This window comes from Triplophysa rosa, linkage group LG4 (genome assembly GCF_024868665.1).
Source record: "Triplophysa rosa linkage group LG4, Trosa_1v2, whole genome shotgun sequence".
NCBI classification, from domain to species: domain Eukaryota; kingdom Metazoa; phylum Chordata; class Actinopteri; order Cypriniformes; family Nemacheilidae; genus Triplophysa; species Triplophysa rosa.
Window position 1 is genome coordinate 26,591,458 of NC_079893.1, and position 24,937 is coordinate 26,616,394.

Consider the following 24,937-nt stretch of genomic DNA (forward strand, 5'->3'; position numbering starts at 1 on the left):
CCTCACGCCCTTTTCTCCTCCATCCCCCCCATTTCTGTCATGTTTTTTCTTTCCAGACTCCATGATGGCCTAACACGGGGGACGTGATTAACCGCTTCACGTTCAGCTCAAAAAAAGAGCAGTTTGTCGTTCTGAGTGAAAGCCGTATTGGAGCATCTGCCATTACAGGCCCTTGAAAAGACTGAGACTATTGCTGCCGTGAACACAAAGGAGGACTAGCAGGGGTCTTGTGTTGGGATATTCATGGTTTGCTCATGAATAATATATGATTATTAACAGGGCTGTCACAATAGCAACTTGTGCCGAAATGAGTCGGGGATGAGCCTCATTAGAATGCAATCAAGTACCTGAAATGCAATAAGGAAAAGACATGATGCATAATGCGATTTGGCCTGACATTCTTTGACACGCTCAGACTTCAGAGATAAAGTCTATGCAGACTCGTGCAGAGAACAGTCAACGATCGTTTCCAAGCTGTCAGAGTTGTGTGGATCTTAGTCAGGGCAGACATTCATTTTTAAATGTATGTCACCTCATTCCTTTTATGTAAATGAAAACACATTTAGAGGGGTAGAGAGGTATATATTTTGTTCAGGGGGTCGAACAGTTGTATATTTGAGTGTCAAACGTTCGGCTGAGGAACAATTTTCAATATATTGAACAAAAAATATCTCTAAATAAAATTCAACCTTGTAAAATATATGTTTTTACATATTTTAATATTGAGATGCTCCTGAATTGTCAAACATCTTAAATTTACAATCGTTTTTTTTATATCCAGACGTTCTTATATGTTTTGCATCCATTAATAATACTAAAAATCCATGAACTAATAAACCACATACATAGAGATACATTACAGTTGAAAACAAGGTGAACGTCATTTCCATCGCTCGCCCCGCCCGGTAATGAATATGGAAGAATTAGCCCCGCCCCTCTCCAGGGAACGCGCTGTATAGATTGAGCGCTCGCCCGGTCCCATTCGCAGCTTTTTTCTCCAGCCCGTGGGCATTGTTGTAAAACAGAAGGACAATACAAGAATAGAGACGAGGATAATAGAGCCTCAAAAGGGGAATCAAGGAATCTCTCCTCTATTGGATCCGAGCGGCTCTGTCCTCGTGCATGTGCTGCTATATGAGAGCCGTGTGTCGGCTGAACTTCTAGTTTCGTAGCGGACGGTCACGACAGAAAGAGGAGGCATGATTCTCAGACCGAGTCCAAGTTTTGCGCTGCTGTCCGTACATGTGATTTTGAGGTGCCTGTGGATGAGGGTACGTGAGTTTTTATATGCCACTTTAAAATATAAAGTTAAACTGAAATTATATATAAATGTACCTTTAGGTTAAACATCCACGGTTCATGTGTTGGTGGGTGATCCTTGTAGCCTGATGTTGTCAATAGATGCTTGACAGATGTTTTTGGAGTTTTTGCTTGGATTTGCTACAAACATTAACAGTGAGATTAAACTGATGACGTTGACATGTGCGTCTTTCTTTATGCAGATAACAGACAACACATTTAATTTATTTTGCCACTTAGGTTTAGTGATAGATGGGTACTATATGACAGGACTTTAAACTAATATTTACTATTCTTATTATTGGTTTATTGCAGGTATGCGAGGCATCAGGACATTTCGAGCTGCAAGTTTTGTCGGTGCATAACATGAACGGAGAGCTTCAGAACGGCGCGTGCTGCGACGGCGTCCGGAGCGCGCACGACAGCCGATGCACCGCGGACGAGTGCGACACGTTTTTCCGTGCGTGTTTGAAGGAGTATCAGTCTCGGGTGTTTTCGGGAGGCCCGTGTAGCTTCGGTAGCGGATCTACTCCAGTTATCGGTGGAAATACTTTTTCTCTCAAGCCCCTCGCCGATCAGAACGATAAATCCAGGATCGTGCTGCCCTTCAGTTTCGCGTGGCCGGTGAGTTGGAATAAAAGCTCTGTTGTTGTGTTAACATAGAGATTGAGAAATCATAATATGATTGAAGAGAACTCAGAAATAGGATTAGGGCTAGTTGTCATACGTTTTGCTCGTGGGAATATTTTTCAGGATGGGTTTTAAATACATTTTCATGCTGAAAAATAGAGACCATTTACAGACGGTCTAATGGAGTTTTGGCTATAATAATATATAATTGTCATAGTATAGTATAATAATTATAAAAATAGTAATTGTCTCTGACTGTGGGTGTCTACTGGTAATGTGTTGGGTTCTATTGGTGGGATGTTACCTGGCCGAACACCATCAAATCCTACTGGAATAAGGTCTGAAAAAACACTTCATAAAGGGATTGTGTACTGGTTTCAGTGGTAAACAGCCATTTGTAATGGAAAGCATTAGGCTTTAGTTTGTTTCTTTTCTTTAGGTAAGTCTCACAAGAAAACTGTACGTTTTGGAAAAGGCAGCAAATAATGATATAATTGTTTAAAAACAGTTATGAAAAACCTGAGAACACAGTTTAACATTCTGGGTAAAGTCCACCTTGGTTATTATTTTTCTGAATGCCCGCCAGTTTGGTTTTATGTTCTTGTACCCTGGAACTATTGTTCCTAATTCTGAACCTTATAGCTCTTGTGACAGCTAGACATCCAGTTTAATTCTGCACCTTCTCGACTCAACCAACATTTTAAACGTCACCTTTTGTTTGTAAATACGCACTTGACGGTTCCCGGGGATCTGGAAACAAGTTGTTTTCTGAGTGCCAGTTCTGGCGTCATTCATTTGCTCTCTGCCACTGCATTCCTTTATGATGATCTTCAGGTTGGAAGTGGGTTACGTTACCCCACCCCGACCGGTCCACTTTGCCAATGTTCGCTCAAAACAGCAGGACAATGCGCTATTAAACACCTGAGTTTATCTCTGTTGATGGACGTTAAGAGGCTGTTTTACACACAATGGCCACAGGAAGCAGCTCTTAGATATCCAGTCAACTCGGGACCACCATTGATCATTTCATGCCTTTTTATCTCCCTATCTTTATATCTCTCATTGGCTGTGTTAAAAAGTAATCAGTTGTGTACCTAAACAACATCTGGGTATCATAGATTTTTCCTTAGATATCAATATATAAATGACAAATAAAATGCAGATATACAGTTTTATGATGCACACAAAATTGTTAAATGTAACACTGCATTTTACAGAACGCCTCTCAGTGCAAATCTGATCTCGGCATTCATTTTTCCCAGTTTCTGAATCTGAATGCGTTGCATTGTTCCGGCCGATTCGCATGTTTACTTTCACAACTCATAAGACCGAGCTGTCAATAAGAGGTCAAGCCGAGTCAGGCTGATAGTCCAATTAGGCCCGGTTACCGTGGCAGCCGTGCCACAAACATCTCACCCCCTGCCCACGGCGGTCTAGACCTGCCTCCGAGCGCCTCTGAATGGAGATTCATTAGACATTGTCATCTTGCATGCTTTCTTTTCCGTCACATGTCTACCTAGCAATTGAACTCCGGTCGGGTGCCGTGGTGCATTGTGGGTCACGGTTCAACAAAGCGGGTTTACAAAGAAACACAGGGTATCTTTGGATGAGCGCGTGTGTGCTCTGTACGATGAAAGTGAACAAGAACAATGAAAATTCAATTCACACACAATCTCGTCAAAAAAAAATTCTCTACAGTACTTCTGTCTGCGTGTGTGTCTTTTTCTGTCACTGTCACACACACACACTCACACAGTCGTCTGATGATGTTACCTCAATCATTTGTGTCTGTGTGACAACGGACGGATTAAAGCTCATAAAAGTCCACAGATCCCTCGGACCGTGGGACAGGAAGAGATAGCATCACTTGTATGTGTTTGTGTGAGGTCAGATCAGAGGACAATGATACAGTAAAATCCTACACGTCTGTCTTCTCTGTATCTCACCATTAGCCTTGTCTTATTGTTGTAAATCTCTGTTGGTTTGTCTTTTACTTTGGTTCTCAGGCTTCATCATGTTCACATTTTTTCATTCCTTCAGTCTCCCGCCCGTCTTGTTTCTTATCTCCATTTACTGGAGAGATTGACACTAGTTTACTAATGTCTTGATAAAGCTGAAAACGAAGAAGTGGCAATAACTCTCTCTCTCTCTCTCTCTCTCTCTCTCTCTCTCTCTCTCTCTCTCTCTCTCTCTCTCTCTCTCTCTCTCTCTCAAAGCATCAGCATCTCAATTACGTTTAGTTAAACCTGGTTTTCTTTTGTCTCACTTTCATCTTATTTTGCATTGTGTCATCCCATCTTGACTCTTCTTGTCTCATCTCATATCTGAAAATGCTGTATCATGTTAAAAGTGCTTGTGTATCGCTGTTTGTTCATGTGTGTTTCTCTCTCTTGCAGAGGTCATATACACTGATTGTGGAGGCTTTGGACTTCAATAATGACTCAAGCACTGGCAGTGAGTATCTTACACAAACACACTCACTGTTGTGTTTATGGAGAGCAGTGTGAGTGTGACAAAGAGAGAGAGTTTGTGTAATGCATGTTAAACAAGGGAGAATGCAGTGTGTGCGTGTGTGTGTTGTAGATGGCTGGCGAACACATCCTGTCATTAAACCACTGCCTGCACCTGTTTGCATTCATCAGACATTTAAAAAAAATGTAAGCATGAGACGACACACGCACACACACGCACACACGCACACACACACATACACACACACACACACTGTGCAGCAGCTAGGGAGAAAGTTGAATGCTTGAGGAATTTGCTTCAATAGTGTGTAATAAATCAAAAGTGTTAAGTGTGTGTGTTTAGAGTCCACTTTCATTATGAACCCGATTCATGTCTGCGTGAATAATGGGTGTGTGTGTGCGCGCTAAATCAGAACACAACTGCAAATATTGACTATTACTTAACTTCAACATGTTAAGTAGTCTAAAGCGCAGCTTCTGTACACACACACTTGTAAATGAGAGCACAATAAAGACTAACCAATCAAATTAGTGTTTTAGATGCTGCTTAAATAAAGTTTTATTCATATATAATATTTATACTATTTCTGAAGTCTTTCTGTATGTATAGAATACCTAGATAAATTTGCGATACGTAAAGTGTGCAATACATACCATACAATACTGTATCCTACACTCCTGATATTTTGAGTTTACTTTCACGTAGGGCTGTTCAACGATTAATCGCATCCAGAATAAAGTTTGTGTTTACATAATGTATATGTCTGTGTACTGTGCATGTTAATTTTGTATTTATAAACATTTAAGAATAATATATAAAAATGAATAAATGTTTATATAGAGTTTAAATTATATATAAATATATCTCTTTTCATATATTCATGTATGTTTACGTGTTTATAAACACAAAATAAATATGCATATATTATGTAAATACAAACTTTTATTCTGGATGCGCTTAATTGCGATTAATCGCTAAACGGCCCTCCTTTCACGCCGAAAAATTCTCTAAAGTTTCAGATTAGTAGGCGGTAGTAAACAGCACTCAAAATCAAAAACAAGCCCCCGATCCACCTTTTCTTCTTGCGCTAGCGTGTGATTTTCCAGCATCATACATGTGTGTGAGGATCTCTCTTTCTCTCTTTCTTTGGCTAGCAGTGACATCTTAGCTTTGGCAGCCTCATGCATGTCCTCCTGTAGGACAGGTTTGGGTCAAGACAGTTAGTTCGTCCAAACCTCGGGCCACACACGCTTCACACGCTCGTCTCACAATTTAAAACCCTGTGGCCAAATACCTCACCGCTGTGCTGGATTCAGGCCTGGCCTTAAAAATGACTACGGTGCCTGTATAAGTGATAGTAAACAAAGAATACTGTACTCTGGGTTGGTGTGACTAAAACATGATGTCATGATATGTATTTTTCTCTTATTCTTGTAGGTATAAATGGACAAGTCATCGAGAAAGCAGTGCAGTCCGGCATGATCAACCCAAACCATCAGTGGCAGGTTTTGAAACACAACGGCCCCGTGGCTCAGTTCCAGTACCAGATTCGGGTCACCTGTGATGAACATTACTTCGGCCTCGGCTGTAATAAGTTTTGTCGACCCAGGGATGATTTTTTCGGTCACTACACCTGTGATCACAACGGCAACAAGACGTGCCTGGAGGGTTGGGCCGGCCCAGAATGCAACACCGGTAAGAGGACAGACTGGAAATGAACCGATTCCAAAAATTGATTCACTGATTTATCTGACTTAGTGTTAGGTTGAGGAATTGATGCCATTTGATCGTCAGATTCATGACAAGCTTTGACTTGCACACACACAGAACGATTATTATACCCCGCATGAAGAAACAAAAGGAGCGGGAGGGAAATGACATCATATTCATAGTGAAGTGTTGTGATGCGAGAGAATTGCTCGGATCACAAAGATGGGATGGATAGCGCTCACTAAACTCTCTCTTGTTCTCTTTCCTGTTTTCCCAGCGATCTGTAAGCAAGGCTGTAGCACTGAGCACGGCTCTTGTAAAGTACCCGGAGACTGCAGGTAAAATGTTAATTCTGATTTCTTTGGCCAAATATTATGCATGGCACGTATCCTTTGTGTTTAAAGTAATGTTGTCAAATCGATTAATCGCGATTAATCGGTTTTAAAATAAGTTTTTGTTTATGTAATATATGTGTGTGGTGTGTATATTTTAATGTTTATATAAAAGCATGCACATGCATATATTTACATAAATATATAGTATATATACATTTGTATTAAACTATAGTTAACATTATGTATAAATATAAATTACTCATATTTCTTAAAAATATACATGTATGTGTATGTATTTATATATACATAAAGATATACATAGTACCACACTCAAATATATGATATAAACACAAACATTTATTTTTGAATCGATTAATCGATTTGACAGCACTAGTTGAAAGCAATCCCAGAATGCACTCAAATAGATTTGTTCAAGATGGCAGATGAAGCAGATGGTAGAAAGCCCAAATCCATCATTTAAGTTATTTCTGATTTCTTCTGTTCTCAGGTGTTTATATGGCTGGCAGGGAGAATACTGTGATCAGTGCATTCCTCACCCCGGGTGTGTGCACGGCACCTGTGTCGAACCCTGGCAGTGCCTGTGTGACACCAACTGGGGCGGGCAGCTTTGCGACAAAGGTGTTTTACTCTATTCCATTCCCTTTAATTCTGCTATAGACCATTTTGCAAGACGCAAGCAACACTTTGTCCAGACACTTTCTCTTTCAGTTTTTTAACACTAGACAGTTTAGAAACGATACAACTAACACAACATTTTGAACTAAATTGAGATACTAATGAAAACAAAAGATGTTTCAAAAAATGAAACAGAAAGTGCTTTTCGACAAGTCTTGCAAAATGGTCTATATGTCCTTCTATCGAGTTGATCCACATTAAATATGGATAGTTTATTCAAACTGATTTGTTTAATACAGATTTGAATACCTGTCGTACACGGCAGCCCTGTCTTCATGGAGGTACCTGCAGTAATACCGGACCAGACAAGTACCACTGCGCCTGTCCTGACGGATACTCTGGACTGAACTGTGAGAAAGGTGGGTCACACTTACATCCTTAACAGACCAACATCATTCAAGCCAATCATTTAAGACAAAGTTAGGTCAAGTTAGGTTAAATTAATTTCCTGAAGATTTTAAAATGCGGTTGTACATATTAGATTAGGATCGCTTGCGTTGCCTAATAGTGAGAGTCAGACTATTGTTCTTGCAAGCCAAATTGAATCACATATTATCTTGCGGTTCCTTTCGGTCATCTTGCCAAAACGTCTGTTTTATTTGTTTTGTCAAACACTTTCTACTCACGTTTGGCACTTGACAAATGTTCATTTTGGATATTGCTTGTCACTCTTACATATTTCTGTGTTTCTATCTGATTTTGTCAGTGATTGTAAAGCAAGATGAAGGGGGGAAATAGGGATATTTTCTGCCAAAAAACATACACCCGACACACAAACAAACTCTTGAATTGGTATATCAAATGCGTCTGACTCAGCCGAGCCAAAGAATGCAGTGTGCATTAATAGATTTGGACAGAAAAATGCATCACATCGTGTGTGTGGTGGAGGGATAGTTATGTTTCTTGATTGGGTGGGTTTGGCATAATGTACACGCACCAGCCTGTTCGGTACACAAAAGAAAGATATTTTCCTGTTATGCTGTTTTATTTTGTTTTTGTATACGCTTCAATTTCTGCTTATGCCGTCATGTTTCATTGGAAATGAACACACACTGCCTCTCGTTGCTCTCCATGTTTCTGTTGGTGTGGTCTCTAGCCGGTGTGAGAAAGGCCAAAGGGGTTTTCCAGTCCACCGACTGTATCCGATCAAAAGAGTGACAGACCTAAAGAGGGAGTTACTGAGAGATCGAAAGGAGAAAACCAAGGATGTGATCCTGTCTCGCTGTATATAAACTCCAGATTAATTGTGCTTCTCTCGAGTTCAAATTGAATGTTGGCATGTCATTCGTATTTCAACTACCTTTTGTTTTGCCAACGAAGAGCAAAATAAAAGTGCAAATAAAATAAATAGGTAGTAATGAATAAAATATATTTAACCTAAAATTATTCATTGCAATTTGTCTGTGTGTTTTATTTTAGAGTAGCTTTTTCCAAACGTGTGTTTTGTTTGTCTCAGTTGCAGTGTGGTGTAATTTGATTACATTGGGGACACAACACTAACCTCTCTCTCTCTCTCTCTCTCTCTCTCTTTCTGTAGTGGATAACGCCTGCCTGTCTGAGCCGTGTTTGAACGGAGGCAGTTGTGTGGAGTCCAGTCAGGGATTTGAGTGTCAGTGTGCGGCTGGCTGGAGCGGACCGTCCTGCGATATCAGTAAGCCTGTTTGTATTAGTGTGTGAAAGTTTCAGTGATCACACACACATTACTTTTGATATTGCAGTTGCTTCTCCTAGACAACAATGAGAATGACATTGAAAACAAATACAGAATAGGGCTGTCAAATCGATTAATCGCGATTAATCGATTCCAAAATAAAAGCTTCTGTTTATATAATGTGTGTGTGTGCTATGTATACAGTATGTACAGGTATATGTATATATGAATACATGAATGTACATTTATATGTGTAATTTATATTTAAACAAAATATATACTATATTTAAATATTAATTTAGTCGTGATTAATCGACTTGACAGCCCTATTAGTGGTTTCTCAAACTATGCTTTGTTTTCCCAGGATACCAAGTCAATATGAACTTAAACATTTCTCATTAAGCTCCACAGCCATATTGTAAATTATAAAAATGATTTATAAATTATACTGTAAGTAATGTTGGGGAAATCAAACCTTAGCCTTATCTGGAGTCCGGAATATTTATAGAAAGTTGGGGGGGAGGGTTTAAGCAAGTAAGGAACCACCCTGTACATCATAGTAATGCTCTTTTTTTGGGTGAAATTGCTTTAAAATTTTGCTTTAAATATATGAGAACTGAGAACTTCTGAAGTCTCAAAATCCTTAACATTTCCCTCTGGGTTTTCCGTTCTTCCTCAGATGAAGACGACTGCGATCCAAACCCGTGCAATCACAGCGGCATGTGCGTGGACCTGGTGGACGGATTTAAATGCATCTGTCCCGCTCAGTGGACCGGAAAGACCTGTCTTATCGGTGTGTGTCCTGCACTTTTCTCTTTACCCCTCTCTGCGCCCCATCTTTTCCGGCACTGTGCTTTTCTTCCCTGGCTCTCTGTCTTTGAGTCAGTGTGTGTGTGTGTGTGTGTGTGTTTGCTCAAAAATCCAATTACCGTGGTAACCGAGTCAGCCTTGGAAGAATTTAAGTAACAGACCACCATGAGACCCCCACTGTTTCATACTAGAGTGCATTTACAGTCCATTTACACGCACCCACACATCGTCTAGCTTATTCTAAAGGGACGTTGGGATGTAATGGAATTTTCCTGCATGTATTTCGCTCTGATTGTTATTTGGACCATCCTCATGTTGTTTTGTCATTTTTGGCGCAGATGCTAATGAGTGTGAGGAAAGCCCTTGTGTCAATGCCCACTCTTGTCGAAATCTGATTGGTGGATACTTCTGCGAGTGTCTCCCGGGTTGGACGGGCCAGAACTGTGACATCAGTAAGTATTTAACAGATGATTCTCAGTTTTGATTTAAAGCAGCTAAAGCCTTAATTTATATATTTTTTGGGGGGGGTTAAACTACATAAAAATTACAAGCAAGTACAAGAAAATCAATGTTTAAAACCCGTTATTATCTGATTTATCTTGATTGGTTGAGCTGGCACAAGTTTAGGAAGTGACATCATGCAACTCAAACAACACTGCCATCTCTCTCAGAAACCCAGGGAACTTAGAATTTATATTTTGGTTTACCAAATATTACTCGCACAACTTGTGTTTATGAAATATTTTGTTAATCTAATAATGCTTAAAACATTTCACCATGTTAGATCTGTTTCATCGAATTGTGCAGATTTTCAACAGAGCTCAATATGACCTTAAATGGAGCTTAATGTTGCATTCTTGGCATGATTTACGAAATGTGAAATGATATTTTGATGGATTACCCCCACAGATGTCAATGACTGCCACGGACAGTGTCTTAATGGAGGCCTGTGTAAGGTAAGCCCATTTCCCCAAGCTTTTTCATCGGGTTTGGCGGAGGAGAAAGACCCCCCAGAAACCCTCTTTCCCTCCACCCCATCACCTCCATCTCCTGCCATTCTTGTTTAAAATAGCACGAGCTGAGTCACGCTTTGGAGAGCGAACAGAAAAAAAGAGAAGTCAAAAAGAGAGAGAGAGAGTGTGCGAGGAGAAAGATCACATTACCATAAACTTTCTTGTCTCCTTTGCTTTGTTTTTTATCTTTCGTATACGTTCCTTAGTCCTTGTTTTCAGCATGTTAGTCCAGGGTGGTTCTCTTACAGCTGGAATACATTAGAACAACGTCTGAGTCGGTTGGAAGTGAATACAATGCGAATAAAGTTATAATCTCAGCTGACACCCATGTGTTTGATTTGATCGAATGCAGCGAGATGTAATGGATACCAGGGTAACAGAAGGTGTGGGTGGTATGAGCATAATTTTATACTACGGTATAAGTACTTTCATATCACAGTAACAGTACAATGGGGTAGGAAAATAAAAACAAGGTTTTGGATTTTTAAAAAAGTTAGAAAATAAGGGTTGTGATGTAAAATAAAAAAGAAACGTTTACCATTCAAGACTTTTCAACACAAGATGCTCTTTAAAATATTCTTAAATCCTTCTAGAATAACTTGATTTATCAGGTTTTGTATTTGTGGAGTTCATGCCACTGTCCAACCTGTCATTAAAGCAGAAGGGCAACATACTGTACAACAATACAACTCTCAAGTTTATTATATATAACTTGTAAACAAGAGTTTAGCATTAAATGAGAACAAAAAATGCAATTAAAGCATTGTATACCGTATGTATACTGTCTGTAAACCAATAAAGGAATTGCGTTCCAAATGAAAAGTAATTTATTTAAAATAATGATTTATATACTGTGCAGTATATACAAATATATATATATATGGAACTTAAACAATGTAGTCCAAAAGATAGGAGAGTATTTGGGTCAAACGAACAAGCAACATCAATACAAAAAACATTTACATTAGGGCTCCAAGATAAATCGAAACTATCAAAATATCACAAATGTGGATATCGCGATGGCTTGCAATAAATGTATACTTAAAAACGTATATATAATCAAGTCGATGCAGATAGCAGAGACTGATGAGACAGAAAACGTATATATAAACCGATTTGCCGAACTGCGAATTGCAAATCGCATTATTTAGCAAGTTATTTCATATCGCATTTTTCTTCAATATCGTTCAGATTAATTTGCAGTACATCATGAAAAATTGATTGGATGACTCTCTCGGTCTCTCTCTCTCGCTCAGGATCTGGTAAATGGCTACAGGTGTCTGTGCGCTCCGGGATTTGCAGGTGAACACTGCGAGAGAAACGTGGACGAATGTGCCAGTCGACCCTGCCTCAATGGAGGGCGATGCCAAGACGGCGTCAACGGATTCCAGTGTTTGTGTCCAACTGGATTCTCAGGCGTCCTGTGTCAGGTGAGTGAAACACATTGTTGCATCAACACATTAGGCTTTTAAATGGCATCTCGTGAGCAGATAAAGAATACGTGTTTGTTTTGTCTTCAGCTGGATGTAGACTACTGTGAGAGCGGCCCGTGTCAGAACGGAGCCGAGTGTTTCAGTTTGGCCTCAGACTATTACTGTAAGTGTCCGGAAGATTACGAGGGAAAGAACTGCTCGCAGTTAAAGGACCACTGCCTTACCACACCCTGTCAAGGTACGTCCGTCTTCTTAAACACCATGGTAGTTCATGTTCTCTGGTATCTGCAACTTTATCAAGTGCTGATCGCTCCCTCATATGCGTGTGTAAGATTATCTGGTTGGGCACATTCTGAGGTTTTAATGGGCACTTGAAATAGAAGTAGAGGCTTTTTAGTCAGCTCGGCCGTAAAGCTATCCCCTCGTCCCAAGGCCTCGAGCGTTTGATGCTGTGCCATTGTGTAAAGCGCTGCGTTAACGATCGCCAGCACTAGTCTGTTGGTCCCCCAGGTTGTGTTGCCGTAGTAACAGATAAGATCTCGTTACACGACACATGTGCAAACTCCACGAGCTTACCGAGAGGGGAAAACCCGGCCGCGAAGAGACTATATGACGGCTTCAATAATTCTTAGCTTTCAGCGTAGCCGTCAACGATCAGGGTTTGTATTTGATCCTGCCAATACCTGCAAGAACATAATAGAGAATTTTTTTTTTTTATGGATACAGGGTTCCCACCGCAAAATATTAGTGAATTATTGATTTTCAGGCCTGGAAAAGTCATGGACATTTTTACTGTAAATCCAAATTTTTCCCGTTTTAATATAAAGGTATTATGTCTGATATGTGTATAAGATGAATGACTACAATTCTTTTTATTATTGTCTAGTTTGTTCCAAAAGTACCAGGCTTGATCAATCTTTCCGGTGTTTTACCCTGTACCTTCTCCATCTTTCTCAGTGATTGACAGTTGCACGGTTGCCGTGGCGTCCAACAGTACACCAGGCGGCAGACGACTCATCTCCTCGAATGTTTGTGGTCCTCACGGCCGCTGCCAAAGTCACGCCGGAGGACATTTCAGCTGTAAATGTCAGGAAGGATTTACCGGAACATACTGCCATGAGAGTAAGTAAAATGTGCCATATTTACTGTAGACCCATCTTTGACTTCAGTGCTCTTTTGGACATTTTTGTTACTATTGTTCGATTTTCTGACATTGTATTTCTCTCTTAGACATCAACGACTGTGAAAGTAATCCCTGTCGCAATGGTGGTACATGTATTGATAAAATCAATGTGTACCAGTGTATCTGCGCTGATGGCTGGCAGGGACCCAACTGTGAGACCAGTGAGTATATTTTAACCTCGAACCATCAGTTCAATTCAGATGTATTAGAAATGATTATGTATGTGTATTTGAATACATTGAAATGATTAATAATAGTTTTTCATAATAATCATATATAATAGATATCAATTTTTGATTTAATTAAGCAACATTTTTTTGTTTTCAAAACAGACATTGACGACTGTAGCATGAACCCTTGTCGAGATCGTGGTGTGTGTCGCGATCTTGTGAACGATTTTTACTGCGAGTGCGAAAATGGCTGGAAGGGAAAGACTTGTCACTCACGTAAGTCCCGCCCCCTCGTCTACACAACAATGTTCTTTTGGGTGGTAAGGCAGAGAGATTTAAAAACATAAAAATGCAAGTCTCAAAATAGATAAAATTGTAAAACTAGTTCAGCGGCAGAAAAAAAATCTTTGGTAATATATTGCTAATATATTGTCTGTAAACCGATTGATTTCTTGTTGCTAGGTGAAAGCCAATGTGATGAAGCTACTTGTAACAACGGAGGGACATGCTCTGACGAGGGTGACTCATTTAAATGCATGTGTGCCCCTGGATGGGAGGGAACTACCTGTAATATAGGTAAGCAGCTATTCTAAATGACAATATTTGACGAGTTAAACTCTTAATCAGTTGTAAAAACACGTTTTTATGCTGTTACCTATAGCAAAGAACAGCACCTGCTTGCCGAACCCTTGTGAGAACGGAGCCACGTGCGTTGTAAGAGGCGACAGCTTCACCTGTGTGTGCAAAGAAGGATGGGAGGGGCCCACCTGCAGCCAGAGTACGGCAAAACTTCCTGTTCCACTTCCTTACTACTTCCTGTCTTGACTTCTGTCTACTTCCTGTTTCCAACTCTCATCTACTGCTTCATGCTCCTTAAGGTTCTCTTTCAAATAATATACATACTGTATATAGTGTCAATATAAAAAAATTCGTAGAAGTTAAGCTACAAATGCTCTTCTGTAGTTTTGTCTGCAGATGAACCGCAGAACTCAAAGATCTGCAAAAATTGAATACCAGTCAAGCTGCCGTAGATGTTTCTCTTGAGAAAAAGACCTCAAAATTTTACTTTAGTCTCCACTGAACTAAAGGCAATAAGTAGTCAATATGGTAAACGATTTTAATGTAAACAAAAAAAATGTAATCAAATTGACTCCAAACCAGATCATTAAGCAGTTTGGGCGAGATGAGCATTGTAGACGATGCATGAAATATTTCATACCTACATCAAAAGTGTCTTCCTAGATCTTTTTTCAGTACATATTGTTTAAGCAAATCTCATTTGATAATGGATTGCATGTTTTTCAGATTCCAACGACTGCAACCCCCAACCATGGTAGGCTGACCCTCCATTAAATAACATTTGTGTCAATTATTAAAGTGTTTTTTGCTTGATATTGACTTCTTATCTCACTCTACGCCCCATCTTTGTGCAGCTATAACAGTGGCACGTGTGTGGACGGTGATAACTGGTACAGGTGTGAGTGTGCCAGTGGATTCGCGGGGCCCGACTGTCGCATCAGTGAGTTATTGAAGCTTTTTGCTCTGTATACATTTTTCTAATATATACTTTCTATATTCTGTTGCTCCCAAAGCTTGAAAATATAAATATGTATTCACATGACTGGATTAATATTGTGTCATAACATGCACGTCTCACCCCACAGATATTAATGAGTGCCAGTCGTCTCCTTGTGCATTCGGGTCCACGTGTATTGATGAAATTAACGGCTATCGTTGCCTGTGTCCACCTGGCAGAACCGGACCCAGGTGTCAAGAAGGTACATGACCCAGACTAATAAATATATGTGCAACTTTTTTTGTTTTTTGGTTACATGTTGAAGTTAAATATGGCATGGTTTTATTCTCAGTGTCTGGTCGTTCATGTGTGGTCGGAGGTCGCTTTGCTGTGGATGGCACAAAGTGGACTGAAGATTGCAACACCTGTTACTGTAATAAGGGCGTTGTCACCTGTACCAAGGTATGAGCCCGTTTTTGTCGCTGTTTTGTAATTCTTAGTGTTTATTTTACGCTCCGTCATTCATTTTACATCATTTCTCTCCGTCAGCTGTGGTGTGGCCCTAAACCCTGCCGCTTGCATGGCTCCGGGCGAGGTGAGTGCCCGTTGGGTCAGCTCTGTGTGCCGGTACGCGAGGATCAGTGTTTCGTGAAGCCGTGCTCCTCACAGGGTGAATGCTGGGCCGCTCACCGCCCAGCCGTACGGGCGAGATGTCACCCGGAGAGCGACTGCGCGAATGTTACCTTTACTTTTAATAAGGATACTATGCCACAGGTGAGAACATAGAGATAAAATAACATAAGTCAAGACATATGTAGTCATTTTATTGTCTATTTTTATTCTTGTCTATTTTTTATATTAAAATTACAATGATTAAATGTGTTTTTTTGTTAATGGGTGTAAAAATATATTTACATATATTAAGAAATCATTTAATTTATTTTTTATTTCATTTAATTTTATTTGTAATTTTATTTCATTTCATTTAATAATTTAATTTTTATTATTTGAGTTCATTTAGAATATCTACAACAATTGATTAAATAAAATTCATTTCAGATCACATACATACATATTATGATATATTTAGAATAGAAGGCTTAAAAACCTAAGATGAGCTGTGATATTTCCTGTTCTACAAATATAATCACAACCCTGCAGTTCTGTATGAATTCTTTGTGTAACACACCAGCCCAACAAATTGACGTTTCGCCATTTTAGAAGTAAGGATCTGAAGGCTGTTTACTGATCTATATTTTCTTTCGTTCTGTCTCAGGGAGTGACAGTGGAGCAAGTGTGTCGAGAACTAAGGCATCTATATGTGACTAGGAATGTTTCAGCAGAGTTTTCCATCTCCATGAGCTGCGAGGCGTCTTCTGTCGCCAATAACCAGATCCATGTGGCAATCGTATGTGATCTCTTACACATTCACTCGCAGCATTGTATAAACATCCATTGTGGTCTGGTGCATTCACACACACACACACACACACACACACACTGAGATAATAAAACTTTTTGCATAAACCACTTTACAGTAATTCGTCAAATTAAGCTTTAGCTTTGAAAGTAAAAACATGTATTTTGTTATATTGAATGTTTAAGGGATTGCTTTGTTTCTCAGCATGTGACTGAGGATGGCCTGCACGGCCGGGTGCCCGTCAAACAGATCACTGACAGCATCATCGACCTGGTGAGCAAACACAGCACCAACAGCAGCATCATCGGCTCGATCGCTGAGGTCCGCGTGCAACGCAGACAACAACAGAACCCTAATGGTGAGTGTAGAAAGTTGTTCAGGAGATAATATCTGTGTGTTTTAGGCTTTGCTTCATATATTTATAGGGTGCACTTTACAAGACGCTAACTGTGTTTGCTTAAAGTGGATTCTGAATGAAGTGATCCAGAATTCAGTTCTGTTTGCATTCACACCGTCTCTGGTCTTGAAAGTGGATTTGGATTTCTTTGGCCTTTTGAAATGTATTTAAATTAATCTATTTTCAATGCCTTTGTCAATCTCTCTGGTTCAGTAGACTACTTGGTGCCACTGCTGGTTTCCATAGTGACGGCAGTCTGGGTTTTGGCACTGGCATCAGTGTTCCTGTGGTGCGTGCGACATCGGCGTAAACAGAGTTCCAGCCCCACGGCCATCAACCCCGCTGCCACCTTCTCCACGGGAACCACGGAGGACAACACGGTGAACAACGCTCGTGAACACCTCAATCAGATCAAGAACCACATCGTGAAGAACGCGTCCAACAGCAGCCTGCCCGGTAAAGAACACTGCGATGACAAAAACAAGGTCAAAGCCAAAATCAAGACGCATTACTCTGAATCCCACAGACTGGCAGAGGACATCCCGAATTCCAGCAAGCGGCTGCAGAAGACTCGGTTTCCGCCGGCCTACATGCTGGTGGACCGGGACGACAGGCTGAGCTCCAACTGCACGGATGCAAAACATCCACACTGGACTAACAAACGTGACAACAGGGACCTGGAATCACAGCACAGAGTTCCAGATTCACAGCACAGAGACCTGGAGACGCAACACAGCTTGCGCAAAATGGAGTACATCGTATAGCAGCCGATCGGATGGTGAGGTTGGCACGGTAACAATCACAGCATCGGCACGGTCGTTGCGCAATGCCCCACGAGGTCAACGGATGGTGATGGAGGATCTGTTGTTTATCGTTGACTGTCATGACGATTCCAGACGATTCTGGATTATGTATTACGGGCAGATAATTCACAGGACCACAGGTTGGTTTGGGTGAATTTGTGCACGTCAGTGTCAGTAGTTTGCAGTACTTCTAGCCTATCAAACGCGTCACCAGGATGACGTAATTTACCAAAATTAGCTCATTGGGTGAATCTCGCAAAAGGTTTTTTGTGAGTGAATAAACTGTTTTGCTGAACTGCGTGTGTATTAGCACATGCACATTTAGTTAGTCTATAGATGGTAATGCACGACAAATACAATTTCTTGTGAATCAGTTCCAAAAATTGATGATTACAGGTGCATCACGTGCCTGAAGATTGTATTCAACCCTTTTTTATTCCATTTTCATGCTCTTGCCAACAATTCGTTTTTATTTATTTTGCTTTTTCACTTTTTTCAAACATGTATTCAGGCAAGCAGGTCATGCTTAGAAATTACTGTCTATATGAAGAAACGAGCTCTCAGATTAGTCAGTGTTGTATAGATGATTTTGTACATATTTTCTAATTAATCGTTGTGTATATTTGATTTTATTAACTTAATCATCAAGAGCCTATCTTTTGTTTTTATTTATTTTCATGGTTTTGAGTCAAAGATTTGTGTCCAGCCTTTATATTTTTTCATGGAAAATATTCTGAGATGCCAAAAGATTATCTTATTTTTGAAGAATAGGGTGTGTTTGGATCTATTGTGCAATGTCTGTTGTAGAAAACGTGCTTGGTTTGTTTTTTAAATGTTGTGAGACGTAAGCTATAGATGGGCGGTTTCCATCTGGTTTTGAAAAACACGTTGCGTGTACAAATTCACTTTTTTTTGTCATAAAATTGTGTCCAGATCATTCCTTAAATATTCGATCTTCATTGTTGTTGAAACGTCAGTGTTAAATGAAACTGGCAGGCGAGATATCAAGCAAGTCTTTTTCTGGTAAACCACATTATTCAAATGAATCGTATCTAAACAGCCCAAAGGGAACAAACAGTATTAGAAGTGCAATTTTGCCTGTATAGTAATATGAAATATGAAGAAACAGACCTGAATGTGATAAGAGGGACAACTATGAAAGCAAAATTGCTTTATTAGGCCATTTAATGTACAATACAGTAGGACTGTATTTTTCAGTTTTTCTTTTTTAAGTTGAATCTTCAATATTTGTCCTACTGCTGCCATGTTTTATTGTACATTTGTTTAATGTTTTTATTTTAGATTTTTCAAAACTACATAAAAATGTAACTACCCTGGGTTTTGTCCACACTTACATTTGAATTCAATCTGATGTAGTTGTTTACATTTAGATCCCTTAAATCAAATAAAAGTTCACTTGAATGTTTTACAGTCGAGAAATGCATTTTTCTTGAACCGTTTTAGCCGATGGGCCTTATTCATAAAGCTTGAATGGAACAAATCTCAAGTCGTTCGCGAAAACGCATTCAATACAATATGACGGTCTATGTTAAAACAGATTTATGAGAAATTAAAATGTTATTTTTTGCAATACCCAAAAGTTTACTGTTAGTTCTGGGACTAATGTAGATGTTTCCTTATTATGTGCGATTAAATGTGATCCAGAGCCTGAAATGCGGCGTCCACAGCTGTAACAGGTCCCAACAGTGTCCACATTGTGCGAGTCTAGACGTTCAGCTGAGAGCGAACATGTGAGTGAGGTTAAGAAAGTCCTTCACACTGACTCTCTCCTGTCGTGGGAAAGCCACTGATACACTCTCAAATAGACGGCATGAGATGTTCGCGAAGGCAGCGCACAAAGAACGTCTTCTTCTGCATCTCCTTTCCAATCAGCGCTTCTTGGAAAGACCTCATCATGACCCTTTTGATTCACTAGAGCTTTTAACACATGCGAAATGTGTTTACGAAACGTTTTCACAATACAAACGACAGTGTAGATTTCTTGAAATGAGCAAATATATTTGGACAAACAGATGTCCTCAAAGCATTTTTTTGGGATGAAGATGTGTGTGGTGCAGGATGAGTCATCACTTTTTGGTCAGTGATTTGCTTCAGTTTTTTGGTCACTTTTTAGGAGAGAAGTCTCAGTTAAAATCTGAAATTTGACTTGGCTGCCACTTTCAACACTAATGGATCCATCACGGTAACAAATTTGTCACGGTAACCAGAGTCAACATTCACTTCTTTAGAAACAACGCTTTAAACCGCCAACGCTGAGGTGATGTAATGTGAGCTTCCAAAAGAAATTTTACTGTCGTTTTTTCGGAACGTGTACAGAGCGTTTTGGATACTGATCTGCATGTGTTTATACTGAAATGAGAGTGTTTTTTGGAAAATAATGTGCAAAAGTGCATGTAGCGCAGACATGCTTGCCCTCAAATTAACCACAAAAACATTTGTTCTATTCCTAATCTTAGTAGCCAACACGCTTTATTTTAAGACAAGGTAAGAGAATCATGTTAAAATGCCTTGTTTAGGCCAAATTCAAAGGCATTTTTTGCATGGTGAAGGCAATCCCAGAATGCTTTTGGACAAGCTCTGTGAAAAAAATACATCCAAATATTGAAGAGGTAGCAGAAATAATGATGTGTGAAAGTGTGAATGAAAACAATTTCAACAACCCGACAATTACTATTTCAGGTCAAAATTTACTTTTAACCAGCCTCTGTTGTGTGTTTATGCTAATTATAGTAATTATTATTATTATTAAGTATTAAATATGATGTTAAGCTTTGCAACAGGCTAACCACAAACTCAGTTTTGATCAACTCTTGCGCTTTGTGTTGAGTGTTATAAATTGTAAAAGTAGTAAAAATTGATGGTTTATGTCAAAAGCAATGTTTTCAAAGACATAATAAGAATATTTTTATAAGATGAAAACAGTAACCGTTGGCGCATAATTTATATAATGAATTGCATTTTTTAAATAATCGATCATTTGTTTTTATGCATCATTCACATTAGCATCCTAATGCACCGTAAAAACGATTATATTCAACAGCCCTATGTAAAATTCACACAAACTCTGAGGAGACCGTGTGCCATTGCTGCCGAAACACCAGTTCAACCACACCCTGAGACCAGACTGCATTTCAGAGCCAACACTTAGCTCTGTACCTTGACCCAGCCTGTGTGTGTGTGTGTGTGTGTGTGTGTGCGTGTGTGTGCGTGTGTGTGTGTGAGAGAGAGAGAGAGAGAGAGAGAAAGCAAAACTGAGCCACGAGAATGTGTGGGAACTTACATGTGCACTTAGATGATGATGTCAACTTTCCCTAAGTCTGAAAAATGTCAACAGATGCATAATTTTTTTTCCCTCAGAAATGTTGTCTATAGAATTATTAGTGCAACCTTCCATATAAACACACAGTTCCAGTGATTTTTTCACATCAGGATGATTTGATATAGGGCTGCGTCAGAAAGAAACATGCAAATTTGGATAATAAGGGAGTTTTGCCCACCATTTGCAAGAAGCATTTCCGAGTAAACACTCTGAAATATTAAAACACAGATGAAATAAACCCCCAGATGTCTGTAATTTTGGATGCACAGAAGTTTTGATTATAGAATCAACACACATTTTCCATTATTTACATTTACATGCATGGGTGGATTTTGTCATGTTATGTTATTTTATGTTAAGGCCCATCCACACTAAATGATAACTATAAAGTTCAAAAATGGTTAAACTTTAGTTAAAGTCTATTCAAATTTAAAGTGCCCTTGCATTTAATAATTAAAAAGTTGTTCGGATTATTGGTGTTGATCCTAATATACTTGCAGTATATTATTATTTTAATCTTAATAGTAATTTTTCTTGGTGTGAACGGCCTTTGTGGAGAATTTCAATTTTAAAACATTACACATTTTTATGGCTCTCAGTTTCTATTTTAAATAAACCCACACCTAAACAACAAAAACAACTGAACCGGATTCTTGCTTTCCATGTCAGTCAATGGTCATTTTCTCATCTGTTCTTGGCTCAAGCTGTAACACAGGCTGCACTTCTGTTGTTAGTTTTTACTCAAAAGTCTGCTCGCACACACACATGCAACAACTTATGAATTGCTTTGGCAGACTCTAAAAGCACACGAGACAGAAAACACAGCCGCACACTTTACCCCTTGAACCAAACGGCACAAACCCAACGACACAGTCGCCGTTTCCTCTGTAGCTCCTTTAATCATTCTGAAACATGAGAGCGTTTAAGAGAGGTCATAAAAACAACACAGCCTCACAGGCGAGAGAGAATACGCCGTTTATCTATTAAGTTCCTGTGTCATGGTCTTTAAGGCTCTTTTATCTGCGCCGAAAACAAAAGCTGGATCTTTGGTTTCGGCGGCAGGATGTGTGTGTGATCAAACGGGTACGACTGGCGTAAAACTAGTCTAGATTTAAGAGGTTTGTCATTAGTGATTAAGCTTATCAGGAGAGGCGTCACTGGTGTGTAATTCTTCACTGTGATAAGAGTTTCCTTCTCTGATGTTCTAGATATTTCCCACAGTATCATATCCTCAACATAGAGCTGCACAGGGCTACTTAAAGGCTTCACAAGTGGTGCTTTGGCAAAGAGTTTACAGTATACAGTCTATTTTAGGGGTAGGTTGTAAATTTTCCAGTCGTCCAATTGAACTGTTGCAAAAGTCTGCTTATAACAGCACAGCAAAAGAAAATATACTTTACCATAATACGCATTTCTTAATCAGTAACGTTTATTATGTTGGCAGGACGAAGCCAGCATTTTGTTATTGTCAAATTTGGGGCGACTTGGCCCAATCCTGCAATCTGTTCTGATTTAGTGTGATGGGTTTTCTAAATGATTGGACTTACTAAATTTCCTGTAGTTAAAAATCAAATCGCCCCTATAATGCAGCAAACCCTGGCAACCAGCCAGAACACCATAGTGACCACTAGGATGTATAACACAATATACAGATATGATAATATTGTAAATAAAGTAAAACTGCCTTTTCTAAGATGTTTATCAGATGTTTTTACACAACATATGTTTTCCCGATCTTTAGCAGACATCTTACAGACATATCAGTGCTATTTGGGAGCCCCGCGATACCCTAGTAACCAGCCAGAACCCCCCAACAACTACTTAGCAACACCCTAGCAACCGCCTAGCAGGACCTTAGCAATGCTAGCAAAGCATAGAAAATCTGCAGTGGTTGACTTTTATTTAGTCCAGCTCTGAACTCTGTTGGTGAACCACCACCAGGTTGTTTGTGTGTAGTTTGTCGCACCACACAGTGTTTTGTTGACAAACCACATGCTATTGCAGTGGAGGAAGAATCTGGGTCAGGCGCAGGCGAAACCAACAATCTGACCTGTTTAGACCTCCTGAAGTTCAAAGACAGTATGACCAAAGATTCACAGAGACAGATGTACTGGAAATATTTTTTTGCGTGCGTGTTTTCTGTACAGACAGTCAGAGACGGACTCTTTCGTGCAATTATTTAAAAGGTTTTTTTTTATTGTGGAAAGAACTACATGAGATAAACCCAGCCAAAAAATATTTTTTAAAAATGTGACTTTTCACGTCTATGTGCAAAATACTACTGCAAAATAAATAACAACATGGATCAGATTGTATGCTGATAGTTAAATGTGTGGCCTTGTGAGACTAGTTGTGCCTTATCAGGTCCTTAGAGGGGAGAAAAGAGAAAGACTTGCATTCATTATTGATTATGGGTGTGTCTTTTTTGCAAAATTATTCTAATGCACTGAAATGTTCCCCTAAAAACCCCACAATGCAACACATAAACCAGGAAGCATCAATGCTTACTATGTTCCCTTACCGTCACATTTTCAGAAGCCTCTCAGACTCAGATTACAAGTGCCAACTCAATAAACATCATAAAATGGCATAGCAATAAAAAAAGACAAATCTTTAGTATATTTTAATACATAAACACACTAGACACACTGCTAAACAGGTAGGGAACACAATCTGTTATGTACATTTCACATTCATAAAATGGATTATTTATAAAAACGTTCTTTAAATAGCATTAAAAATCATGTCAGAGAGTTATCTGTCCTGCCTTTTGTTGATCAATTTAAATACCAGTTGTGACGGTTCACGACGTGCCATGCCACTTCACTGACAAATTACGCATCAGTGTCCCAACGTATACTGAGCCCCAGTGTCCTTCCCAGTGTTCCAACACAATGTAGACAAAAAAATCCTGATTCACCCCACACCCATACTCTGTTTTTGTGTACACACTTTTTTGTTCACACATTTTTTCCTGACTCAAACGTGACAATGCCAATGAATCATAAATCACACTTTAGCCAACTAGTGCTGTTCAGTTCCCAGAAAGGCTGAGAGTCATCTTTTGATTAACTGCATGCTATTCACTACCTCCACCTTTCATGACATCATCACGGCTCCTGCTACATCACACAAGTTAACACAAGCCGCTACGATGTGTCTCCACAAGTGTATTCAAACCTGCACACATTTACACAACACACATACAGTATTTCAGTTTAGATGAGTCAACTGAAGAGTTTGTGTGCATGTGGGTGATATTATTATGCATATTTCCTCTCAGTTTCCCCGAGTGTGTGAAATATTGAGAAAAGTGGGTGGGTGAGAAAGGGGCTAGAGTCACTAATGGGTGTAAGTCATTTAGGATATTGCCCCGAAGCCAATGTAATAATTGTGAGGTGCAGTTCCAGGTGTTCGTCTGACAACACAGTACACGCAATACATTTCTTTGTAGGGTTGTTGTTTGGAGGTAGTCTTTGTAATGCAACAGTCGCTGGATATGACTGAGGTGAGTAAAACCACAATATCAATGACTACACAAGTCTCCCCCAAATAAAGAAACGTTATCTAAGCCTAAAAATGTAACTAACATTGATAACCATGCTGTTGACAGGTGTTTCAGGAGGATAAGCAACTGATCTCTATGTTTGGAGTCATTGATGTTTATACACTGAGGGGAAGATGAGGTAATCATTTTCCATGTGGGAAAATGCTTATGACTCATTCACCTGGATCAGGTAAATTGCAAAGTAACATCAAGAACTCCACCCTTGCTTTCATCAAACTGTTTTTCTGGCACTTTGTTTGCTAAGGTCTGCTGGAGGAGGCAGTAGAAAACAAAACTAGTTCTTAGAGCAAAACAAACATGCATTTGAAGTTACTGTTGCAGTCAAGCAGAACTCCAAATGTTTTTTCAACAGTCTGTTTTTTCATAAATATTAATGCTATCCGAGGTCAAACAGGTAAAAATTCAGTCATTATTTACGCTCTTGTTGCTTAAAACCTTTATTGGACTCTTTCTACAAGAAGATATTTTGTGAAATGTCTCAGTGGTTTTGT

The 24,937-nt window shown here is 39.4% G+C and overlaps 1 protein-coding gene across 3 annotated transcripts; it reads left to right on the plus strand.

Moving 5' to 3' along the window:
• Window positions 1–972: 972 nt before the first annotated feature.
• Window positions 973–18,977, plus strand: jag1a (jagged canonical Notch ligand 1a). Of its 3 annotated transcripts, XM_057332274.1 has the most exons (27): window positions 973–1,271; window positions 1,615–1,923; window positions 4,326–4,383; window positions 5,839–6,096; window positions 6,389–6,449; window positions 6,955–7,085; window positions 7,382–7,501; window positions 8,680–8,793; window positions 9,473–9,586; window positions 9,942–10,055; window positions 10,513–10,559; window positions 11,873–12,046; window positions 12,137–12,287; window positions 13,007–13,171; window positions 13,280–13,393; window positions 13,565–13,678; window positions 13,865–13,978; window positions 14,064–14,180; window positions 14,708–14,735; window positions 14,836–14,921; window positions 15,067–15,180; window positions 15,271–15,380; window positions 15,468–15,692; window positions 16,195–16,326; window positions 16,543–16,696; window positions 16,949–17,191; window positions 17,262–17,471. In XM_057332274.1, exons 1-27 carry the CDS (start codon window positions 1,200–1,202, stop codon window positions 17,351–17,353), a joined length of 3,531 nt encoding a protein of 1,176 aa, XP_057188257.1. In that variant the 5' UTR covers window positions 973–1,199; the 3' UTR covers window positions 17,354–17,471. The 3 variants fall into 3 exon arrangements, with proteins under 3 accessions (XP_057188257.1, XP_057188255.1, XP_057188256.1); XM_057332272.1 differs by having other exon boundaries at window positions 16,949–18,977; XM_057332273.1 differs by having other exon boundaries at window positions 16,952–18,977.
• The last annotated feature ends 5,960 nt before the right edge of the window (window positions 18,978–24,937 follow it).